The sequence below is a fragment of the Nerophis lumbriciformis genome, linkage group LG01 (genome assembly GCF_033978685.3).
Source record: "Nerophis lumbriciformis linkage group LG01, RoL_Nlum_v2.1, whole genome shotgun sequence".
Classification (NCBI taxonomy): Eukaryota; Metazoa; Chordata; class Actinopteri; order Syngnathiformes; family Syngnathidae; genus Nerophis; species Nerophis lumbriciformis.
This window is the reverse complement of record NC_084548.2, coordinates 61612982-61635152: the sequence shown is the minus strand read 5'-3', so window position 1 is coordinate 61635152 and position 22171 is coordinate 61612982. Positions and strand designations below refer to the sequence as shown.

Sequence of the window (22171 nt, the reverse complement as noted above, 5' to 3'; positions counted from 1 at the left end):
TGTATTAACTTATTAATGTAATATTTATTTATAAATACATTTTATACTATTTTTACATGCCGTTAATTTGAGTTATTCTTCAGTGTGGACGCCCGTTGTTCCTCAAATCCTCACTGCCATGCCATGTTTTGTTTTTGTTTTGTTACTGTCAATAGTGATGTGTGTGTGTGTGTGTTTTCTCCTCTTCAATTTTTTTTTACAGCACTTTGTGTTTGCCACTAGCCTGTGTATGAAAAATGCAATATAAATAAAGTTGGATTTGATTTAATTTGCCAGTTGAGTCCTACAAAGTGTTCATACTGTAAGTATTGCATTCATGACACACCAGCTGTTTGATTTAAACGTGCATCCTAGTTGTAGATTTTGTGTTGAAATCACCATGTAAAATTGCTAATGCTAATTGGTAGCTTGTCTATGGCATATTCAGTGTAAATTAGCATCGAGCTAGCCAATATCCGGAACCGGAGCCTTTCAAGTGACCTTGTCTTGCCTTGTTTGAGTTTATCAGGCATGTAAAAAAGACTGAAAATAAGCCGGGTGTCTGGGGGCCGCAGCTCCCCAGCCAGGTCCAGGGCGATGCCCTGGTGGGTGGACAAGGGGGGCACCTCCACTCCCCCACCAAAGCTCCTGTTTTTTCAGCAATTGAACATGCAACAATTTGCAAAAAGAGCACCATTTCAAGATTTGTTTTAGTGTTTAAAGAATTTAAAAATGATCAACAGAGTTGACATAAATACATACATTCAGTCTGTTTCAATCAGTATGTTATTTAGTCACGACAGTAATTACAACTTGTGTTTGCATCCACAGGAACCACATGGGTTAGCCTACTCTATACAGTATTTACAACCTTACTAGTGTTCACATCACAGCCACAGATCGTTCATCTAGTTATTGAGATTATTTACACATTACTTTGTCGGTTTCAGTCACTATGTTATTTAGTCACGACAGTAATTACAACTTGTGTTTGCATCCACAGGAACCACATGGGTTAGCCTACTCTATACAGTATTTACGACCTTACTAGTGTTCACATCACAGCCACAGATCGTTCATCTAGTTATTGAGATTATTTACACATTACTTTGTTTGTTTAAGTCACTATGTTATTTAGTCACAAACTTGTGTTCGCATTCACAGGAACCACATGGGTTAGCCTACTCTATACAGTATATACAACCTTACTAGTGTTCACATCACAGCCACAGATCGTTCATCTAGTTATTGAGATTATTTACACATTACTTTGTCGGTTTCAGTCACTATGTTATTTAGTCACGACAGTAATTACAACTTGTGTTTGCATCCACAGGAACCACATGGGTTAGCCTACTCTATACAGTATTTACAACCTTACTAGTGTTCACATCACAGCCACAGATGGTTCATCTAGTTATTTACATTATTTACACATTACTTTGTCGGTTTCAGTCACTATGTTATTTAGTCACAACAGTAATTACAACTTGTGTTCGCATCCACAGGAACCACACGGGTTAGCCTACTCTATACATTATTTACAACCTTACTAGTGTTCACATCACAGCCACAGATCGTTCTTCTAGTTATTGAGATTATTTACACATTACTTTGTCTGTTTCAGTCACTATGTTATTTAGTCACGACAGTAATTACAACTTGTGTTCGCATCCACAGGAACCACATGGGTTAGCCTACTCTATACAGTATTTACAACCTTACTAGTGTTCACATCCCAGCCACAGATCGTTCATCTAGTTATTGAGATTATTTACACATTACTTTGTTTGTTTCAGTCACTATGTTATTTAGTCACGACAGTAATTACAACTTGTGTTCGCATCCACAGGAACCACATGGGTTAGCCTACTATATACAGTATTTACAACCATATTGGTTCATCGAGTTAGTCACATTATTTACACATTAATTTGCTTCATTCACACATTACTTTGATTGCTCTGACATGAACCTTCCTGGTAAATCTCTGAGCAGATTGCATTTTCCTTTTTCTTCGATTTTTTCAAGTTAATTACATTTTAATGGAAAACCGTAGTTTTTACCACTGCGGCCGCAAACCGGAATGGATAATTTAAAAAAAAACCTACTCATTACGGGAAGACCGTAGTTATTGGCAAGTATGGCAAAGAGACGGATCAAGATTTTAAAACACATCATATGTCGGAAAAAACGAAGAAAACGGAAATTAAAAACTTTTTTTTTACGGAGATAAAAAGACGGATTTTCGACTACAGACGGAAAAATCACATGCCTGGTACCCGCCAAGTGTTTGAGCCGGTGCAGAGTCTGCAACTGTAGGTGACGTCAACAAATGTACTGTAATATGCTACTGTATGATTTACTAGAATCGATAGTCGGTGCCTTTAAAAGTAGGGATTTCAATTCCCATACCCATGACCATATCCGCTCACCTCCGAGAAGACGATCTCAAACTGCCGGGTCTCTCTGCCGCCGAGCTGCCTCCTCTGCCAGGACTGTGCCGCTACCAGAGTGATGTCATTTCCCTGCAGGAGCAACAACGACAACACACTGCAAGGGCAGGAAGAGAACTGCGTGTTTTGTGCACCAGTAAAGTGGAAGCACTTACGATAATCTGCACGTCGGCATCTTCGAGGAGGGTTCCTCTGGCAGCGGCCACGTAGGAGACGGTGTATTTCAGTTTTCCGCCGTATGAGCCCACCTGAGACACGGCCAACATTCATCAATGAGCACATTTTGGCTGCTCCGCTCAGTAAAGTGCTCGTAAAACGATGCAAAGTCAATTAAAACACCACTTTTCATCCTTTGTTGTATCAGATAATGCACAATAGGAACTATCATTTGGGCGATTGTCAATAGATTTATGTCAATAAAAACTCCACTTTTAAATTGCATTCCTTTGTTGTATCAAATATTGCACAATAGGAACTATCAGTTTGGCGATTGTCAATATATATATATATATATATATATATATATATATATATATATATATATATATATATATATATACACTTTTCAATTGCAATCCTTTGTTGTATCAAATATTGCACAATAGGAACTATCAGTTGGGCGATTGTCAATATATATATATATATATATATATATATATATATATATATATATATATATACACTTTTCAATTGCAATCCTTTGTTGTAGGGATGTCCGATAATGGCTTTTTGCCGATATCCGATATTCCGATATTGTCCAACTCTTAATTACCGATACCGATATCAACAGATACCGACATATACAGTCGTGGAATTAACACATTATTATGCCTCATTTGGACAACCGGGTTTGGTGAACATAAGGTCCTTTTTTTTTTTAAATTAATAAAATAAAATAAGATAAATAAATTAAAAACATTTTCTTGAATAAAAAAGAAAGTAAAACAATATAAAAACAGTTACATAGAAACTAGTAATTAATGAAAATGAGTAAAATTAACTGTTAAAGGTTAGTACTATTAGTGGACCAGCAGCACGCACAATCATGTGTGCTTACGGACTGTATCCCTTGCAGACTGTATTGATATATATTGATATATAATGTAGGAACCAGAATATTAATAACAGAAAGAAACAACCCTTTTGTGTGAATGAGTGTGAATGAGTGTAAATGGGGGAGGGAGGTTTTTTGGGTTGGTGTACTAATTGTAAGTGTATCTTGTGTTTTTTATGTTGATTTAATAAAAATAAAAAATAAAAAAATAAAAAACCGATACCGATAATCAAAAAACCGATACCGATCATTTCCGATATTACATTTTAAAGCATTTATCGGCCGATAAAATCGGCAGGCTGATATTATCGGACATCTCTACTTTGTTGTATCAACTATTGCACAATAGGAACTGTCAATATATATATATATAAAATCTCCTGATGATTGAGGGAACCCCCCCCCCTCATGAAACAGGCCTGTAGAGATGAAATAGTCTTGTGATTTTTTTCCCACACATACATATATATATATATATATATATATATATATATATATATATATATATATATATATATATATATATATATATATATACACTTTTCAATTGCAATCCTTTGTTGTATCAAATATTGCACAACAGGAACTATCAGTTGGGTGATTGTCAATATATTTATGTCAATAAAAACTCCACTTTTCAATTGCAATCCTTTGTTGTATCAAATATTGCACAATAAGAACTATCAGTTGAGCGATTGTCAGTATATTTATGTCAATAAAAAATCCACTTTCTAATTGCAATCCTTTGTTGTATCAGATAATGCACAATAGGAACTATCAGTTGGGCGATTGTCAATATATTTATGTCATAAATTGGTTTTAAATCCATCACTTTGTTGTATTTCCTTTCTTTTAACTGTATTGTTCAGCCCATGGGACCAACTCTCTACAAACAATACAAAACTAATAAAGAATTTACTTCAACACAATTGGAAAGAAGAACGAAGAACTGAAAGAAAAAAAATAATTTAATCGATTATTTATCTGATTAATTTATTTTTTTTAAATAGAATAGCTATTATTCAAATGATGATGGTTGTTTAATGTTAATGATAACATGACTTGTGTTAAGTGAAATGTCAAACTTTAATATTAATTTAATAGGTAAGGTACTTTAGGAGGGATTATTAAATTATTAAATAGTAGATTAATAGGTAAGTGAATTAGGACTCATAATTAAATTACCTAAATACCAAAATAATTAGTCATTTAATTGTGAAAAAGGGAATTAGGATCCAACATTAAATCATTGAAATCTAAAATTAATAAGTAAGGTGAATGTAAAAAAAAAAAAGAAGTGAATTAGGAGCAATAATTAAATTATTGAAATATCAAATTAATCAGTGAGGTAATTGAGAAAAAAAGGTAAATAAGGATGCATTTTTTAATATTAGATTAATAGGTAAGTGAATTAGGACTCATAATTGAATTACTGAAATATCAAATTAATTAGTGAGGTAATTGTGAAAAAAAAGTGAATTAAGTTCCATCATTAAATTATTGAAATACTGAATTAATAAGTGAAGTAATAGTGGGAAACCAAGTTAAATAAGGATGTATTATTAAATTATTAAATGTTAGATGAATAGGTAAGTGAATTAGGACTCCTAATTGAATTACTGTAAAAAAAAAAAAAAAAAAGGGAATTAGGTTCCATCATTAAATTATTGAAATATTAAATTAATAAATGAGGTAATTGTGGGGGGGAAATGAAATTGGGATCATCATTAAATTATTAAATTAATAAATTAGGTAATTTTGGGGGGGAAAAGTGAATTAGGTTCCATCATTAAATTATTGAAATATTAAATTAATAAATGAGTTAATTGTGGGGGGGAAAGTCAATTAGGATCATCACTAAATTATTAAATTAATAAGTGAGGTAAAAAAAAAATAAAAAATAAAGGATTTAGGTCCCATCATTAAATTATTAAAATATTAAAATTAATAAGTGAGGTAATTGAATAAAAAAGGTAAATAAGGATGCATTAATAAATTATTAAATATTAGATTAATAGGTAAGTGAATTAGGACTCATAATTGAATTATTGAAATATCAAACTAATTAGTGACATAATTGTAAAAAAAAAAAAAAAAAAAAAGGGAATGAGGTTTCATCATTAAATTATTGAAATATTAAATTAATACATGAGATAATTGTGGGGAAAAATTCAATGAGGATCATCATTAAATTATCAAAATATTAAATTAAAAATTGAGGTAATTGTGAAAAAAAGGGAATTAAGATCATTTATTAAACTATTGAAATAATGAATTAATAAGTGAGGTCATTGTGAAAAAAGGTAAATAAGAATTCATTATTAAATCATTAAATATTAGATTAATAGGTAAGTGAATTAGGACTCATAATTGAATTACTAAAATATCAAATGAATTAGGTAATTGTGAAAAACAGTGAATTAGGTTGCACCATTAAATATTGAAATATTAAGTAAGGTAATTGTGGGAAAAAAGTCAATTAGAATCATCATTCAATTATTAAAATATTAAATTAGGTATTTTTTTTGGGGGGTGGGGGAGTGATTTAGGAGCCATCATTAAATTATTAAAATATAGATTTTTATAAGTGAGGTAATTGTGGGGAAAAAAGGGAACTAGGACCCATTATTTAAGGGGACTTACAATGCTTTTCCTTTTTTTGACTTACAACTGTTGTTACAATGTCATGTTAAATGGTGCCAAAGTATCAAATAATAAGTTTCATGCCTTCAGAAGTGAACCCTGTCAGCAGTTTTGGCGGGTCATAGGGGGGTCATATTGCGTGCCGGACGTACTTATACGGGCATGCCCACATGAACGCTCTACTGCATGCCTGCCGCCTCCCCCGCTGTGCTTAGGAAGTTAAATGGTTACACGCTTGTCTACAGGATTACAGCGTGAGAACGTTGAGCAATGACCCCGAGTTAATCGTTAAAAGTTCACTTTGTTTTGCTTTCCCAGGCAGAAGTGGACAGAGTTGCCTTTTTCCGACTGGCAAGCGAAAGTCCACAGCGAGTGTGACCAATCACAGTGGAGGGTGGAGTTAATTACAAAGACCCTTTACGCGGGATGCCAAAAACACAAGAAAGCGATGCGGATCTACATGGATCTACAAAACTTGTCAAAATGAGTCCAAAATAAGTTTAATGGGTCCCTTTTAAACAATTCAATGACAGAAAGGACCTTGTGAGTGTGGGATGGAGCCCAGAGGGTGCTGTCCCAGGGTTTTCAGTCACAGTACCTTGTCCCCTGTGAAGTGTGCGGGGAGCTGCCAGTAGAGCAGATGGTCCTGGTGCAAGCTGAAACCTTTGTAGACCAGAGAGTACTGGGAGGCAAGGGAGGAGGGAAGCAGAAGAGATTGAGGTACAGACACAGAGAAGGACTAACGAGAAGAGAGGAGGTCTTGGGAGGAGCAATTAGGGACATGGAACTGAACTCGTTACTCGGGAGAACTGTTCTTCACTGTGCCGCCGACAGTCCTACTCTGACAACTTGGGGAAATAACACGTAAAGAGACGTCATGACACACGACATTGAAACCAAATCTACACTATCTTCAAAGGATCCGTTCAAAGGATCCGTTCAACATGAAAAACTGTGTTTGAGTTCTGCTGGCTCGTCGGTTACGGCGCTGCCAAGTACCTTGCTGCTGGCTCCAGAGCCCCGGGCGTCCGTCGTGCTCAAAGTATTCTTGCTCTATTGAGTCACAACAGAAGCACCCCCCCCAAAAGAAGGTGAGACAAGAAGACTGACACCCCAACAAGGTCACGGTCTCCGACTGAGGGTTTACCTGCAGATGAAGCGGGTACTGCGGTTGGGCTCTGGTTGGCCGAACGGACGAGGCAACGCCCAACGGACGAGGAGGTAGGCTCGGATTGCGCAAAGACCGTAGAGCGGAAGAGGTGGGAAAACGGGAAGACGAGGAAGAAGAGACGGGAGGTCTTTGAAAGGAGAGGTTGGAGAGAAGTGCCCAGACCTCATCGTCCAGATGTCTGACATCCTCACCCTGAATGGACACAGAGTACCGGGGCTGACACAAGGTATGAGGCTTTAGGGTTCTACAACCACGGACACTACGTCACTGCAAGTAGCAATCATGCATGTTTTTTTTCTCACTGCCATTCCAACACAGATTAAACCCGGCAACATCTTGTGGGGTTCCATAACATTCACATGCAACCAAGGATGCAGCCACCCGTCAGAACCGGACCGTTTACCATAATCGGAAAGGGGAACTGCACTTTTTGGGAATTGTGCCTATCGTTCACAATCATCAGATTTCAGAAGTACTTTATTAATCGTCGAGGGGAAATTTGATTTTCAGCACAATCCCGAGAGTAAAAAAATATTCAGTCAAAGGCTGGACTCCAGGGAGAGGGTCCAGACTGAGGCCAAGGAAAAAAACCTCATAAAGGATCGTTAACGGGTCTGCCAACTTCCGACGCCCCTTACCCAACTTCCGGCACCCCTTACTTTCTGAGAGACAAGAGCACACACGTCTCTTTTTATAGGATTTTAAAGATGATTAAAAAAAAACACTTGAAAGATGCGGCTAATAAGAGTCACCATTGGGGCCTTCAAAGCTTCTTAAAGGCTGAATATACTGAGAATGAACTGCTGCTTCTAGAAGCGAGCCCGAAGGATGGGTGAGACGTTGGAGCAGACGGAAGCCGAGGTGAAAGTGACTCGAAGTTGCAAAATGTGGAATTTGGAGCCAAGCTATTTTGGCATAAATGGAGTGATTATCAATATAAACCGGGAAAAACATTCCCGGCCAGCTGGACCAAACAGACACCTTCATAACAGTATGTGATATGTACAATATACACTATACACACTGCAAGTATATATATAATGTAGTAACAGACACTTTTACAACAATATGTAATATGTACACTATACACACTGAAGTATATATACAATGTAGTAACAGACACCATAACAACAAAATGTAACATGTACAATATACGCACTGCAGGTATATATACAATGTAGTAACAAACACCTTCATAACAATATGTAATATGTACAATATTTACCCTATTTTAATCATTGCCGTAACTAATTCCTCGGTGCATTTATTTCTGTTTCCATAGCAACGCACTTCCGACTTCTGGCAACAAATGTGGAAACAAACACGAGTCATTTCTAACCATGGCAGACTTGATAACAAACAACGAAGATGACTATTTTTGGACAAGTGAGGATTCACAACCTTATCTTTTTGAACCTGAACATACTGAGGGTGAACTGCTGCTTCTAAAAGTGAGCCCGAAAGATGGGTGGGACATTGGAGCAGATGGAACCCGAGGAAGTGAGGTGAAAGTGACTCGAAGTTGCAAAATGTGGAATTTGGAGCCAAGCTATTTTGGCATAAATGGAGGGATTTTCAATATAAACCGGAAAAAACATTCCCGGCCAGCTGGAACAAACAGACACCTTCATAACAATATGTGATATGTACAATATACACACTGCAAGTATATATACAATGAAATGGCAACAAATGTGGAAACAAACACGAGTAATTTCTAATCATGGCAGACTTGATAACAAACAACGAAGATGACTAATTTTGGACAAGTGAGGATTCACAACCTTATCTTTTTGAACCTGAACATACTGAGGGTGAACTGCTGCTTCTAAAAGCGAGCCCGAAGGATGGGTGAGACATTGGAGCAGACGGAAGCCGAGGGAGTGAGGTGAAAGTGACTCGAAGTTGCAAAATGTGGAATTTGGAGCCAAGCTATTTTGGCATAAATGGAGTGATTTTCAATATAAACCGGAAAAAAAATTCCAGGCCAGCTGGAACAAACAGACACCTTCATAACAATATGTGATATGTACAATATACACACTGCAAGTATATATACAATGTCGTAACAAACACCTTCATAACAATATGTAATATGTACAATATACACACTGCAAGTATATATATAATGTAGTAACAAACGCCTTCATAACAATATGTAATATGTACAATATTTACCCTATTTTGGTCATTTTAATCATTGCCGTAACTAATTCCTCGGTGCATTTATTTCTGTTTCCATAGCAACGCACTTCCGACTTCTGGCAACAAATGTGGAAACAAACACGAGTAATTTCTAATCATGGCAGACTTGATAACAAACAACGAAGATGACTAATTTTGGACAAGTGAGGATTCACAACCTTATCTTTTTGAACCTGAATATACTGAGGGTGAACTGCTGCTTCTAAAAGCGAGCCCGAAGGATGGGTGAGACATTGGAGCAGACGGAAGCCGAGGGAGTGAGGTGAAAGTGACTCGAAGTTGCAAAATGTGGAATTTGGAGCCAAGCTATTTTGGCATAAATGGAGGGATTTTCAATATAAACCGGAAAAAACATTCCCGGCCAGCTGGAACAAACAGACACCTTCATAACAATATGTGATATGTACAATATACACACTGCAAGTATATATACAATGTCGTAACAAACACCTTCATAACAATATGTAATATGTACAATATACACACTGCAAGTATATATATAATGTAGTAACAAACGCCTTCATAACAATATGTAATATGTACAATATTTACCCTATTTTGGTCATTTTAATCATTGCCGTAACTAATTCCTCGGTGCATTTATTTCTGTTTCCATAGCAACGCACTTCCGACTTCTGGCAACAAATGTGGAAACAAACACGAGTAATTTCGAACAAACAACGAAGATGACTATTTTTGGACAAGTGAAGATTCACAACCTTTTCTTTTTGAACCTGAATATACTGAGGGTGAACTGCTGCTTCTAAAAGCGAGCACGAAGGAAGAGTGAGACGTTGGAGCAGACGGAAGCCGAGAGAGTGAGGTGAAAGAGTTAAAGAGTTCCTCAGTGTTCACTCTTACAATAACAATGTTACTACAGTTTGGTTATTAAACAGGTAACAGAACGTAAATTAAGTATTGTTGACGGGTTTTGAATGCATTTTTAAAGTGATTTAGAGGTAGAACTGATTGCTAACATTAGCTGCATTGCTAGCCACCAAGAATGAAACGATTTTTACATGTTAAAATGCAACAAAAAAATCGTTTTATTCTTGTCTCTCATAATGATTGTGAACAATAGGCAGAATTACCTAAAAAAAAAGTGCAGTTCTCTTTTAAAATGTTCAGGCTATGACTGCTAAGATAGCAAGTCATGCTACTTTGCGTATTTATGACATAAGAGCATCTGTAACTGGATGACTGCTGAGCCAGTAGACCTGTGACTGTGTTATCCTCAGGAGTTTGATAGGTCACACCAATTACCCGACTAGCACTTTGGGTCTGTGGGTGTTCAGTATTTACACCTACAGGATGGAAGGGTCTTACCTTAGCTGCTCCTCTGCCAGATCACAGCCACTCTATTGGTGCGGATAACGTGTTGGCTTTGAAGGTTTTCCCAATGACTGGACGGGTGGTATTTGGTATTGTTTTGACAGTGTGGTTCAAGCAAAGCTACGAGCTATGAAGCTCTTTCATGGCCCGTGAACTATCTACATGGCTTGCATCAGGTGAAGCACGATGCAAGCGTTTCCAAAATGAGAGTCTGTTGGGAGTTGGCAACGTAAAACTGTCAAATACCATGCGGTTAAACCAACAAAACCGAGCTAACAGTACCGTACCTCAACTTACGAGAACTTAAGACACGAGTGGTCTCTCTGCTTTTTGTTATGCTGTAAATTGCGAGGATAAATTTGAGTTGCAAGCCTTCCTGCTGCTAGTTGACGTAGCGAATGCCACAGTAAGATCTGCCCAAGAGCGTCTGGTCTTACTTGCTGGCATTAGTTTGTTTTCCAACCCTAAGCAGTGGTCCAGCTTCTAAAGCCTTCCCGCCAAAGATGGCGACAATTGTCATTGTCGCATCTGAGGATCACTTCTCTGCCCACGCCTGAAGCTGCTACAGAATGCCGTTTCCAGACGGTCTCTTGGTCTGTTCGGAGGTATCTGCTCTTCTAAAGCCAAAGTCACGGACATTGTTCACGCTCTCGCCTTCCATTTCGGTAACTTGCCGCATTAGTAAGATGGCAAGATGCCGATCGGAACTGATCCAAGCAGACTTAGATTGGTCAGATCTAGTCTTAGACTCAGATTGGTCAGATCTAATCTTATACTTAGATTGGTCACATCAAATCTTCGACTTAGATTGGTCACATCTAGTCTTAGATTTAGATTGGTCAGATCTAGTCTTAGACTTAGTTTGGTCACATCTAGTCTTAAGGGTTAGATTGGTCACATCTAGTTCGCTCTCACGATTGTCATTGGCATTGACAGAAGGGTTGCTCTTTAGCATGTCAACAGTTGTTTTTTCACTACAATAGGGTGCAACCATTCTTGCCCAGGTTTACCTTCCTAGTGTTGGAGTTTAAAAAGTTGGGGATTTGGCACCAACTGCTGGACTCGATCTGACCAATCTACAATAAGTCTTGGACTAGATCTGACTAATTTAAGTATATGACTAGATATGACCAAACTAAGTTTATGACTAGATCTGACCAATCAAAGTCTAAAACTAGATCTGACCAATCAAAGTCTAAGACTAGATGTGACCAATCAAAGTCTAAAACTAGATCTGACCAATCAAAGTCTAAGACTAGATCTGACCAAACTAAGTCTATGGCTAGATCTGACCAAACTACGTTTATGGCTAGATCTGACCAATCTAAGTCTAAGACGAGATCTGACCAAACTATGTCTAAGACTAAATCTGACTGAACTAAGTCCAAGCTTAGATCTGATTGAACTAAGTCTATGACTAGATCTGACCAATCAAAGTCTAAGATTAGATCTGACCAAACTATGTCTATGACTAAATCTGACCGAACTAAGTCTATGACTAGATATGACCAATCAGAGTCTAAGACTAGATCAGACCAATCAACCTCTAAGACTAGATCTGACCAATTGAAGTCCAAGACTAAATCTTACCAATCAAAGTCTCAGACTAGATCTGACCAGTCAAATTCCAAGGCTAGAGCTGACCAATTGAAGTACAAGACTAGATCGGACCAATCTAAGTCCAAGACTAGATCTTACCAATCAAAGTCTAAGACTAGAGCTGACCAATTGAAGTACAATACTAGATCTGACCAATCTAAGTCTAAGACGAGATCTGACCGAACTATATCTAAGACTAAATCTGACTGAACTAAGTCCAAGCTTAGATCTGATTGAACTAAGTCTATGACTGGATCTGACCAATCAAAGTCTAAAATTAGATCTGGCCAAACTATGTCTATGACTAAATCTGACCGAACTAAGTCTATGACTAGATATGACCAATCAGAGTCTAAGACTAGATCAGACCAATCAACCTCTAAGACTAGATCTGACCAATTGAAGTCCAAGACTAAATCTTACCAATGAAAGTCTCAGACTAGATCTGACCAGTCAAATTCCAAGACTAGATCTTACCAATCAAAGTCTAAGACTAGAGCTGACCAATTGAAGTACAAGACTAGATCGAACCAATCTAAGTCCAAGACTAGATCTTACCAATCAAAGTCTAAGACTAGAGCTGACCAATTGAAGTACAAGACTAGATCGGACCAATCTAAGTCCCAGACTAGATCTGACTAATTTAAGTATATGACTAGATATGACCAAACTAAGTTTATGACTAGATCTGACCAATCAAAGTCTAAGACTAAATGTGACCAAACAAAGTCTAAAACTAGATCTGACCAATCAAAGTCTAAGACTGGATCTGACCAAACTAGGTTTATGGCTAGATCTGACCAATCTAAGTCTAAGACGAGATCTGACCGAACTATATCTAAGACTAAATCTGACTGAACTAAGTCCAAGCTTAGATCTGATTGAACTAAGTCTATGACTGGATCTGACCAATCAAAGTCTAAGATTAGATCTGACCAAACTATGTCTATGACTAAATCTGACCGAACTAAGTCTATGACTAGATATGACCAATCAGAGTCTAAGACTAGATCAGACCAATCAACTTCTAAGACTAGATCTGACCAATTGAAGTCCAAGACTAAATCTTACCAATCAAAGTCTCAGACTAGATCTGACCAGTCAAATTCCAAGACTAGAGCTGACCAATTGAAGTACAAGACTAGATCGGACCAATCTAAGTCCAAGACTAGATCTTACCAATCAAAGTCTAAGACAAGAGCTGACCAATTGAAGTATAAGACTAGATCGGACCAATCTAAGTCCAAGACTAGATCTTACCAATCAAACTCTAAGACTAGATGTGACCAATCGAAGTTTATTTGAATGAACTGATGAAGCCTACTTAGGTGAGAGGTGAATTATCTTCTACGACAAAACAAACAGTCCAGTTGTGTTCCATTGAATGTCCTATGAACACGTTGACCTGAACGAATGAGAACATAGGACTATATAAATAAACTTTGATTGATTGATTGACTGATAGTCACTCAAGTTGACAACGCTGATTAGAGATTGTTTGAGAGTCTTATGAGTTACCAGCTCCGTCATGGAACCGCTTGAGCTCGTAAGTTGAGGTACTACTGAAGTCTAAAACATGTCAGAGGACTTCCAGTAACAACAGCAGAACAAAAGACCAAAAGACACTCAGCCTGCGCCTGACACCTTCATACCTGCTCAGCTCGCTTGATACGAGTCAAGGACGGATCTCTCTATAAGCATAGATGATCAGATGAAACAGTGGAGACAGTTAATGCTCGGGTCATCAAACCGTGTGACTGAAAACAAACAGTTTCAGTGCACTCCACACAAATGTGTCGCAGAGACAGATAGATGACCGGCTGACGTTTGAAGGAAGGAAAGCGAAACTTGTGAGAGAAAGGTCTACAGGTTTCTGTTGCACCACAGGGTTCTCTGCTCCAAAGTCCTTTAGGAACTGACCTTGTCTCCCTGGAAGACCTCTGGAAGCTGCCAGTAGTGGGGCTCTTGTCCAAGGTAGTCAAAGTTGCTGTAGGACAGCTGAGTGCCGTCAGTGGAAACCTCCACTGTGAAACCGGTGGAGATGCGGTTGGTGCGTTGGCGGTTCACCAGTGCAAATCCCTGGAAATTCCCTGGATAAAACGCTGTAGATACCTGCAGGAATAGGTTCACAAACACGATAAAGCAATGAGAAACACAGGCACAGCAATCAAAACAACACAAACGCAGAGCACAGCTTTGTAATTATAGAATTCCAGAATGTGAAGGGTTTTTTTTCCCTTACAAAACTAAAGTGTCTTACACAAGATTTAGAAAATTGCTGCTGTATAACTAGAGTAAACAGAGTCAAGCTGCTGCTCCCTAGGTGGAAACCAACTCAACCACAGCGCTTATTGCCTTGCGAGGCAACCCTCTCTGTCCTCAATCCTGACCCTCTGCCGACATGGTGGACAGGCTATTTGGATTCTGGTGCACTGGATTTGTCCTCTCATTGCAACAAGGATTAAAGTACAGGAGCGTTGGTGCCACTTGATTGACGGTTTCATCTTTCCACATCTGTGACAGTTTAATTACGTGCAAAATAAAATTTGATGTTGGAACCACGGTCCTGTCCGAAACAATTTCATGGCTGCATCTCTTTTAGCAGAAGTAGTCCAGGACATTGTAGACGTCTACCGTTTTATAATCATGACAACAGGACATCTGCTGACTGGAGTACCGTATTTTTAGGACTGTAAGGCGCATTTAAAATCCTTTCATTTTCTCAAAACTCGACAGTGCCCCTTATATGCCGGTACGGAATAATTTTGGTTGTGCTTACCGACCTCAAAGCTATTTTATTTGGTACATGGTGAAATGATAAGTCTGACCAGTAGATGGCAGTCACACATAAGAGATAAGTGTGGACTGCAATATGATGGCAGTCACACATAAGAGATATGTGTAGACTGCAATATGACACAAGTAAACACCAATATTGTATATGGTCCATTGAAAATATAGAACATTACACACGGCGCTCAAAAATCCATTAAAATGTTTTAGCACGACTTTGGTAAGCTATGAAGCAACACCGCTTAATGGATTGTACTGTGCTTCAACATATGAGTATTATTATGGTGTGTGTATAAGGTAAGACATATTATCTGGCGTTTTGTTTCGCAATATTATGCAAAAGCAACTTTTCTTACCTTCTGGTAGCTGCTGATCTGTATTTGGGATCTGCATAAGTCCTGAAAATTTGCTCGAGCCCGCTTTTTCTAGTCCGTGCCGACACCGTAGTCGATAAGCTTCTTCTTTTTCTCTATCTTCTAGTTATGTGACATTCATCCTCCGCTGTTGCCATTTATAATATAAAGTAGTGTAAAGTTCTTACTTATATCTGTCAGTAAACTCACCATGAAAGTGCTAAAACATACCGGTGTAGTGAGTTTACATAATCCACCCAAGGAACTTTAGTTATTAGAGACATGTTGACCAAAGAACCACCATTACATGTTATGTAGACCACAAGGAAGTGTTTTCAATTTAAAAAAATAAATAATATGACCCCTTTAATACGCCTTTTGTATGAAACTAGACCTGAGTAGACCCGCTCTTCGGCAGTGTGCCTTATAATCCGGTTCGCCCTATGGTCCGGAAAATACGGTAAATTTCATCCTGGTGTATCGACAAATTCAGGGGATGTTAGCAGCCATTCAAGGTACCCTTTTATAATGTATTTTCCTTTATTTAAACAGGTAAACAAAACAAATTGAGAATAAAATCTCTTATAAACAAAACTGACCTGGCCTAGAGGGTAGAAAAAAGAGGTTTTATAAATGCATAAAACAACAACAAACAGTAGCAGTCGCACACTATAGTTAAAAGTGTCATGACTTGGTCCTGGGTGTTTGCTTTTCCGGAATGCAACGGAAAGTTGGCTCGGGCGAGACGGGAATGTGAGTACATATTTATTTAATATTATCAAAAAAAAGAACAAACTAAAGGTGCGCACAAGGCGGAAGTACAAACTTGACAAATGAAATAAATACTTGCATGTGGGCAAAAACTGTGAACAATGAAACAAAAAAACTAACTGTGGCATTAATAAACAAAAAAACTTACTTGGCTTGGACTAAAGTAGCAGCATGAAAGATGGACATGAAAACAAGTGTCAGGAATGTGAAGAGCATAAATGTGGGATGTCGCCAGAAAGACAAACTGAAAACAATGAACTTAAATACTACAGACATGAATAACGAAAACAGGTGCGTGACTCAAAACGTGAAACAGGTGCGTGACGTGACAGGTGAAAACTAATGGGTTGCTATGGTGACAAACAAGAGTGCACAATGAGTGCAAACGTGGAACAGGTGAAACTAATGGGTAACCATGGAAACAAGACAAGGGAGTGAAAAGCCAGAAACTAAAGAGTCCAATAACTAAACAAAACATAACATGACTAAAACAAAACATGATTACACAGACATGACAAAAAGCACAAAATACTTATAAAATAAACATAAAAACACGTAATAGTTGAAATAAATAAAATGATTCGGTAAAAAACAATCTAAAAACAAGTACAGTGCCCAATAGAAACAGCTTCTCGATCCTTTAAAATGGCCTGAAATTCCCCCAAAGGGATGCGTTCAGGTACCCTCAGATCCTTTTGTAACTAATTCCATGACCATTGAGCAGCAAAATCTGAAGGCTTTTTTTTACCGAGACTTATGTTGGCCAACACAAAAATAATATCCTGTGACCGCAAACTGTAGCGACTGGCGTCTCTACACATAAAATAACATAACTAAGGGGGCGCAAGACCAAGAAGCGATTTATAAATAAAAACCATACTTACCATACAAAGATGGACAGTTTTCTCTTGGATACATAGTGCAATGGTAGGCAAGGTTGCCACAAGCAGTGATAAAACGTAGGGCGTAAGGGTCATAAAGAGCAAGTCTCCAGAATCCAGTAAAGGCATATCCAGCATTTCCTAACTTGTAAGCAAAAACAGGATTGGTTTCTAAAATAAACAATTTAATTTTAAGTTTAAACAAGCTATTTTATGTGTGGTTTAAAAGACAAGTTCTCATCGATGACAATATGTCGTGACCATTTCATTCCCTGAAAGACTTCTGTGTTTTCCAGACTAAATCGCACACTGGATAACATCTCGGAGAAGCGTCCTGCTCTGCAAGGCGAAATTATGATCCATTTGAGAACCAGAACGGACTACTTGAACCATCGGAATGTGTTGGCTCGCCCTCGCTATAACAATCCTTGTCCACAACTTGGCTCCGTCTGCATTGGCAGGTGTGGTAGTAGCCTTACCAGGTCTCTGTAGTAGTTGGAGCTGGAGCACTGCTGTGTGACGCCCATACAGAAACAGGACAGGCAGCCATCTTTGTTTTGCTGGCTCAGATGGAAGGTTCCGGGCTTGCATGTGGCGCAGGATGGACTTTCAGCATTCATCTGAAAGATAGTGCGGATGTGATCTCCGTCGAGGTGACGCATTTTAAGCCACTTGTGAAATAACAAAAAAACTATAAAAAAAAAAAAAGGGATGCACGACAAATATCAGGCCGATATGAGGACGTCACACCGATAAACATAACCAGTGCCTCCATGGAAATGCCCCCCTCTACCTTAAAGAACTACTCACCCCCAAATCCTCCGCACGACACCTCCGCTCCGGACAGGCTAACCTCCTTCAATCTCCGAGGACAAAGCTACGAACAATGGGAGACCGGGCTTTCTGCTCCGCCGCTCCCAGTCTCCCTGACCACCTGAGGGCACCACAGACTGTGGATGCTTTTAAAAAAGGCTTAAAAACCCTTCTTTTTAAAAAACCCCTTTTTTTAGATATATGCATACTAGTTCTAGCTACTAGGCTGTTCTAGTTTTTAATTATATTTTTATTTTTTTTAATAGACTGTAGCACTTTGAGGTTGTGTACTCAATGTAAAGTGCTTTTTACAAATAAAATCTATTATTATTATTATTTTTTTAAATAAATAGCTGTTATTAATTTTTTTAAATTTTTGAATCCCAATGGTGTGGGTTAGGGTGAGCAAAACAAGCGCTCATTGTAAACATAAAAATGCGTATATATAATCAGCCAATGTACGCTAGGCGCCAACATGGCAGCCATCTTAGTGGGGGCCAATTACCCATTTCAGGCATTGCATTACAATGCACTGTTATTGAAAATAAATCATGGTTTGCTTATTTCTCAGTCGATTTGCAATCGGTTTCCTTTATTGGCAACATACAAACATGTGCTATTAATAAACGACATTATAATATATCTTTAAAAAAAGATTGTTCCCAGAGTTTCAAACAAACGGCATATTTTGTCTTCGCTTCAAATGGACTACTCTGACTCTTTGCCCCTACTAGCTTAGGCACACAGCTAACCGTGACATGACATATTGGTAACAGTCATGGACTTCTTCACGTTTTCGGGAGGAAGACATTTCGTGTGCTATTTGCACTAAATGTTCGGCAAACATTCCACGAAGAGAGTACAAAAAAAAACGTGCCTAGCGCATCAAACCTTATCAGCCACCCGAAACGGCAGCATCGCTATGACGGGGTTTTAAAAAGCCTACAAAGACGCCTGTTGCTAAAGAATACGTGCCAGGGCCAGCCATAAAAAAAAGGTGTGCACAAACTACACATTAAAAAAAATAATACCGTGAATTCCAGACTAATAACCGCCACTTGCTTCCTACGCTTTGAACGCTGCGGCTTATACAAGTGTGTGGCTAATTTATGGATTTGTCTTTGCTGATGGCCCTAATGTAAATAGTTGACATTAAACACATGCAAGGACACCAAAATGGTGTGTAATAGTTTGTACTTTGGCGCCATCTTTTGGACGAGTTGGCACAGATGAATGTGAATTCCTTCTGTTTAAAATTTTGAACCGGAAGTAGGGGTGACTTTCTTCATCCATCACTCCAGGCAACGTTTGCAAGTTTTACAATATAACTAAAACTATTATTACTTACTAAAGCATCCCATGTGTGATGTCTGTCGGAGTGTTTTCATGCATATTTGTACGTGCTATTGTAATTTAATCAAGCTCGCGTCGTTTGCATTGGCTAATATGCTAACATGTTTGCGAGTGTCTGTTTGCCTACTCTTGATGCTGCGGTGTCCTTCTATTTAGTGCTTTCAACCGGAAGTATAAGTGCCGTTCTGTCTTTTAGCCGTCCATAGCGTTTCTACTCATATAGATTCTTCATTCAACACTCCAAGCAACGTTTACAAGTTTTACAATATAACTAAAACAATTCTTACTTACTAAATTGTCCCATGTGTGATGTCCGTCGGAGTGTTTTCATGCATAGTGTTATCGTAATGCAATCAAGCTGGCCTTGTTAGCATTAGCTAATACGCTAACTTACAACCACATTCTTTTTGTATTGTTTTAGTTTTACAGATTCCTCAGTAAATTCACCAAAAACGTCACCGTGGAGTTATCGAGTATGTTTAGCCGATTGGAGGGCTAGCTTGCGCAGCTAGTGTTACCACGACGATGACTTCTGTTTTGTCTGATCGGCCGTTTTGCTGCCGTGCTACGGACATCGTTTGGAAACAATTAAGGTATGTAAATAAACATTTACTAAATATTTCTGTCAATAACTCATTTCACAACGTATATACAGTATCTGCGACTTATCTGTGACCACAGAACTTTTTCCAGACGGTCTTATCTTTGTCCATGTGATGTCAGATGAAACAAAAATCGAGGTGTTTGGCCACAAAAACCAAATTTAATCCCAGGAACACCATTCCTACCGTCAAGCTGGTGCTTTACAGAGAGTAAATGGGACAATTAAAAATGAATATTACCTCTAAATTCTTCAGAACAACCTAAAATCATCAGCCCGGAGGTTGGGTCCTGGGCGCAGTTGGGTGTTCCAACAGGACAATGACCCCAAACACACGTCAAAAGTGGTAAAGGAATGGCTAAATCAGGCTACAATTAAGGTTTTAGAATGGCCTTCCCAAAGTCCTGACTTAAACGTGTGGACAATGCTGAAGAAACAAGTCCATGTCAGAAAATCAACACATTTAGCTGAACTACACCAATTTTGTCAAGAGGAGTGGTCTAAAATTCAACCAGAAGCTTGCCAGAAGCTTGTGGATGGCTACCAAAGGCGCCTTATTGCAGTGAAACTTGCCAAGGGACATGTAACCAAATATTAACATTGATGTTAGAGATGTCCAATGATGGCTTTTTTGCCGATATCCGATATTGTCCAACTCTTATTTACCGATTCCGATATCAACCGATACCAATATGTACAGTCGTGGAATTAACACATTATTATGCCTAATTTTGTTGTGATGCCCCGCTGGATGCATCAAACAATGTAACAAGGTTTTCCAAAATAAATCAACTCAGGTTATGGAAAAAAGTGCCAACATGTGAAGTGAAGTGAATTATATTTATATCGCGCTTTTTCTCTAGTGACTCAAAGCGCTTTTACATAGTGAAACCCAAAATCTAAGTTACATTTAAACCAGTGTGGGTGGCACTAGGAGCAGGTGGGTAAAGTGTCTTGCTCAAGGACACAACGGCAGTGACTAGGATGGCGTAAGCGGGGATCGAACCAGGAACCCTCAAGTTGCTGGCACGGCCACTCTCCCAACCGAGTTATACTGCACTGCCATATTTATTATTGAAGTCACAAAGTGCAGTATTTTTTTTAACATGCCTCAAAACAGCAGCTTGGAATTTGGGACATGCTCTCCCTGAGAGAGCATGAGGAGGTTGAGGTGGGCGGGGTTGGGGAGGGGGCGGGGGGGTTGGTAGGGGTTAGCGGGGGGTGTATATTGTTGCGTCCCGGAAGAGTTAGTGCTGCAAGGGGTTCTGGGTATTTGTTCTGTTGTGTTTATGTTGTGTTACGGTGCGGATGTTCTCCCGAAATGTGTTTGTCATTCTTGTTTGGTGTGGGTTCACAGTGTGGCGCATATTTGTAACAGTGTTAAAGTTGTTTATACGGCCACCCTCAGCGTGACCTGTATGGCTGTTGACCAAGTATGATTGCATTCACTAGTGTGTGAAAAGCCGTAGATATTATGTGATTGAGCCGGCACGCAAAGGCAGTGCATTTAAAGGCCTACTGAAACCCACTACTACCGACCACGCAGTCTGATAGTTTGTATATCAATGATGAAATCTTAACATTGCAACACATGCCAATACGGGTTAGCTTACTAAAGTGGGATATTAAATTTTGCGCGAAATATCCTGCTGAAAACGTCTCGGTATGATGACGCCTGCGCGTGACGTCATGGATTGCAGAGGACATTTTGGGACAGCATGGTGGCCAGCTATTAAGTCGTCTGTTTTCATCGCATAATTCCACAGTATTCTGGACATCTGTGTTGGTGAATCTTTTGCAATTTGTTCAATCAACAATGGAGACAGCAAAGAAGAAAGCTGTAGGTGGAAAGCGGTGTATTGCGGCCGACTGCAGCAACACAAACACAGCCGGTGTTTCATTGTTTACATTCCCGAAAGATGACAGTCAAGCTTTAACATTGGCCTGTGGAGAACTGGGACAACAGAGACTCTTACCAGGAGGACTTTGAGTTGGATGCGCAGACGCGGTACCGTGAGTACGCATGCAGCTGCGGCTTCCAAACATTTGATCGCTTGCCCGTGCGTGCGTGCCGCTATGTGCATGTCACGTACGTAACTTTGGGGACTTTGGGGAAATATATGTGCCGTATGAACTTTGGGGAGGTGAACGGTACTTTGGGCTGTGG

The 22171-nt window shown here is 38.8% G+C and overlaps 1 protein-coding gene across 1 annotated transcript in view; it reads right to left on the bottom strand.

The window, feature by feature from the left end:
* hspg2 (heparan sulfate proteoglycan 2) overlaps window positions 1-22171 on the bottom strand; it is a 362847-nt gene that overhangs the window by 139663 nt on the left and 201013 nt on the right. The window contains exons 34-41 of the mRNA XM_061923339.2: window positions 17717-17857; window positions 14360-14551; window positions 14092-14130; window positions 7280-7495; window positions 7132-7185; window positions 6731-6814; window positions 2591-2683; window positions 2415-2507 (exon numbers count right to left, since the gene is read on the bottom strand). Of these exons, the coding sequence (XP_061779323.2) occupies window positions 2415-2507; window positions 2591-2683; window positions 6731-6814; window positions 7132-7185; window positions 7280-7495; window positions 14092-14130; window positions 14360-14551; window positions 17717-17857 (912 nt within the window). The remainder of the gene's footprint in view (window positions 1-2414; window positions 2508-2590; window positions 2684-6730; window positions 6815-7131; window positions 7186-7279; window positions 7496-14091; window positions 14131-14359; window positions 14552-17716; window positions 17858-22171) is intronic.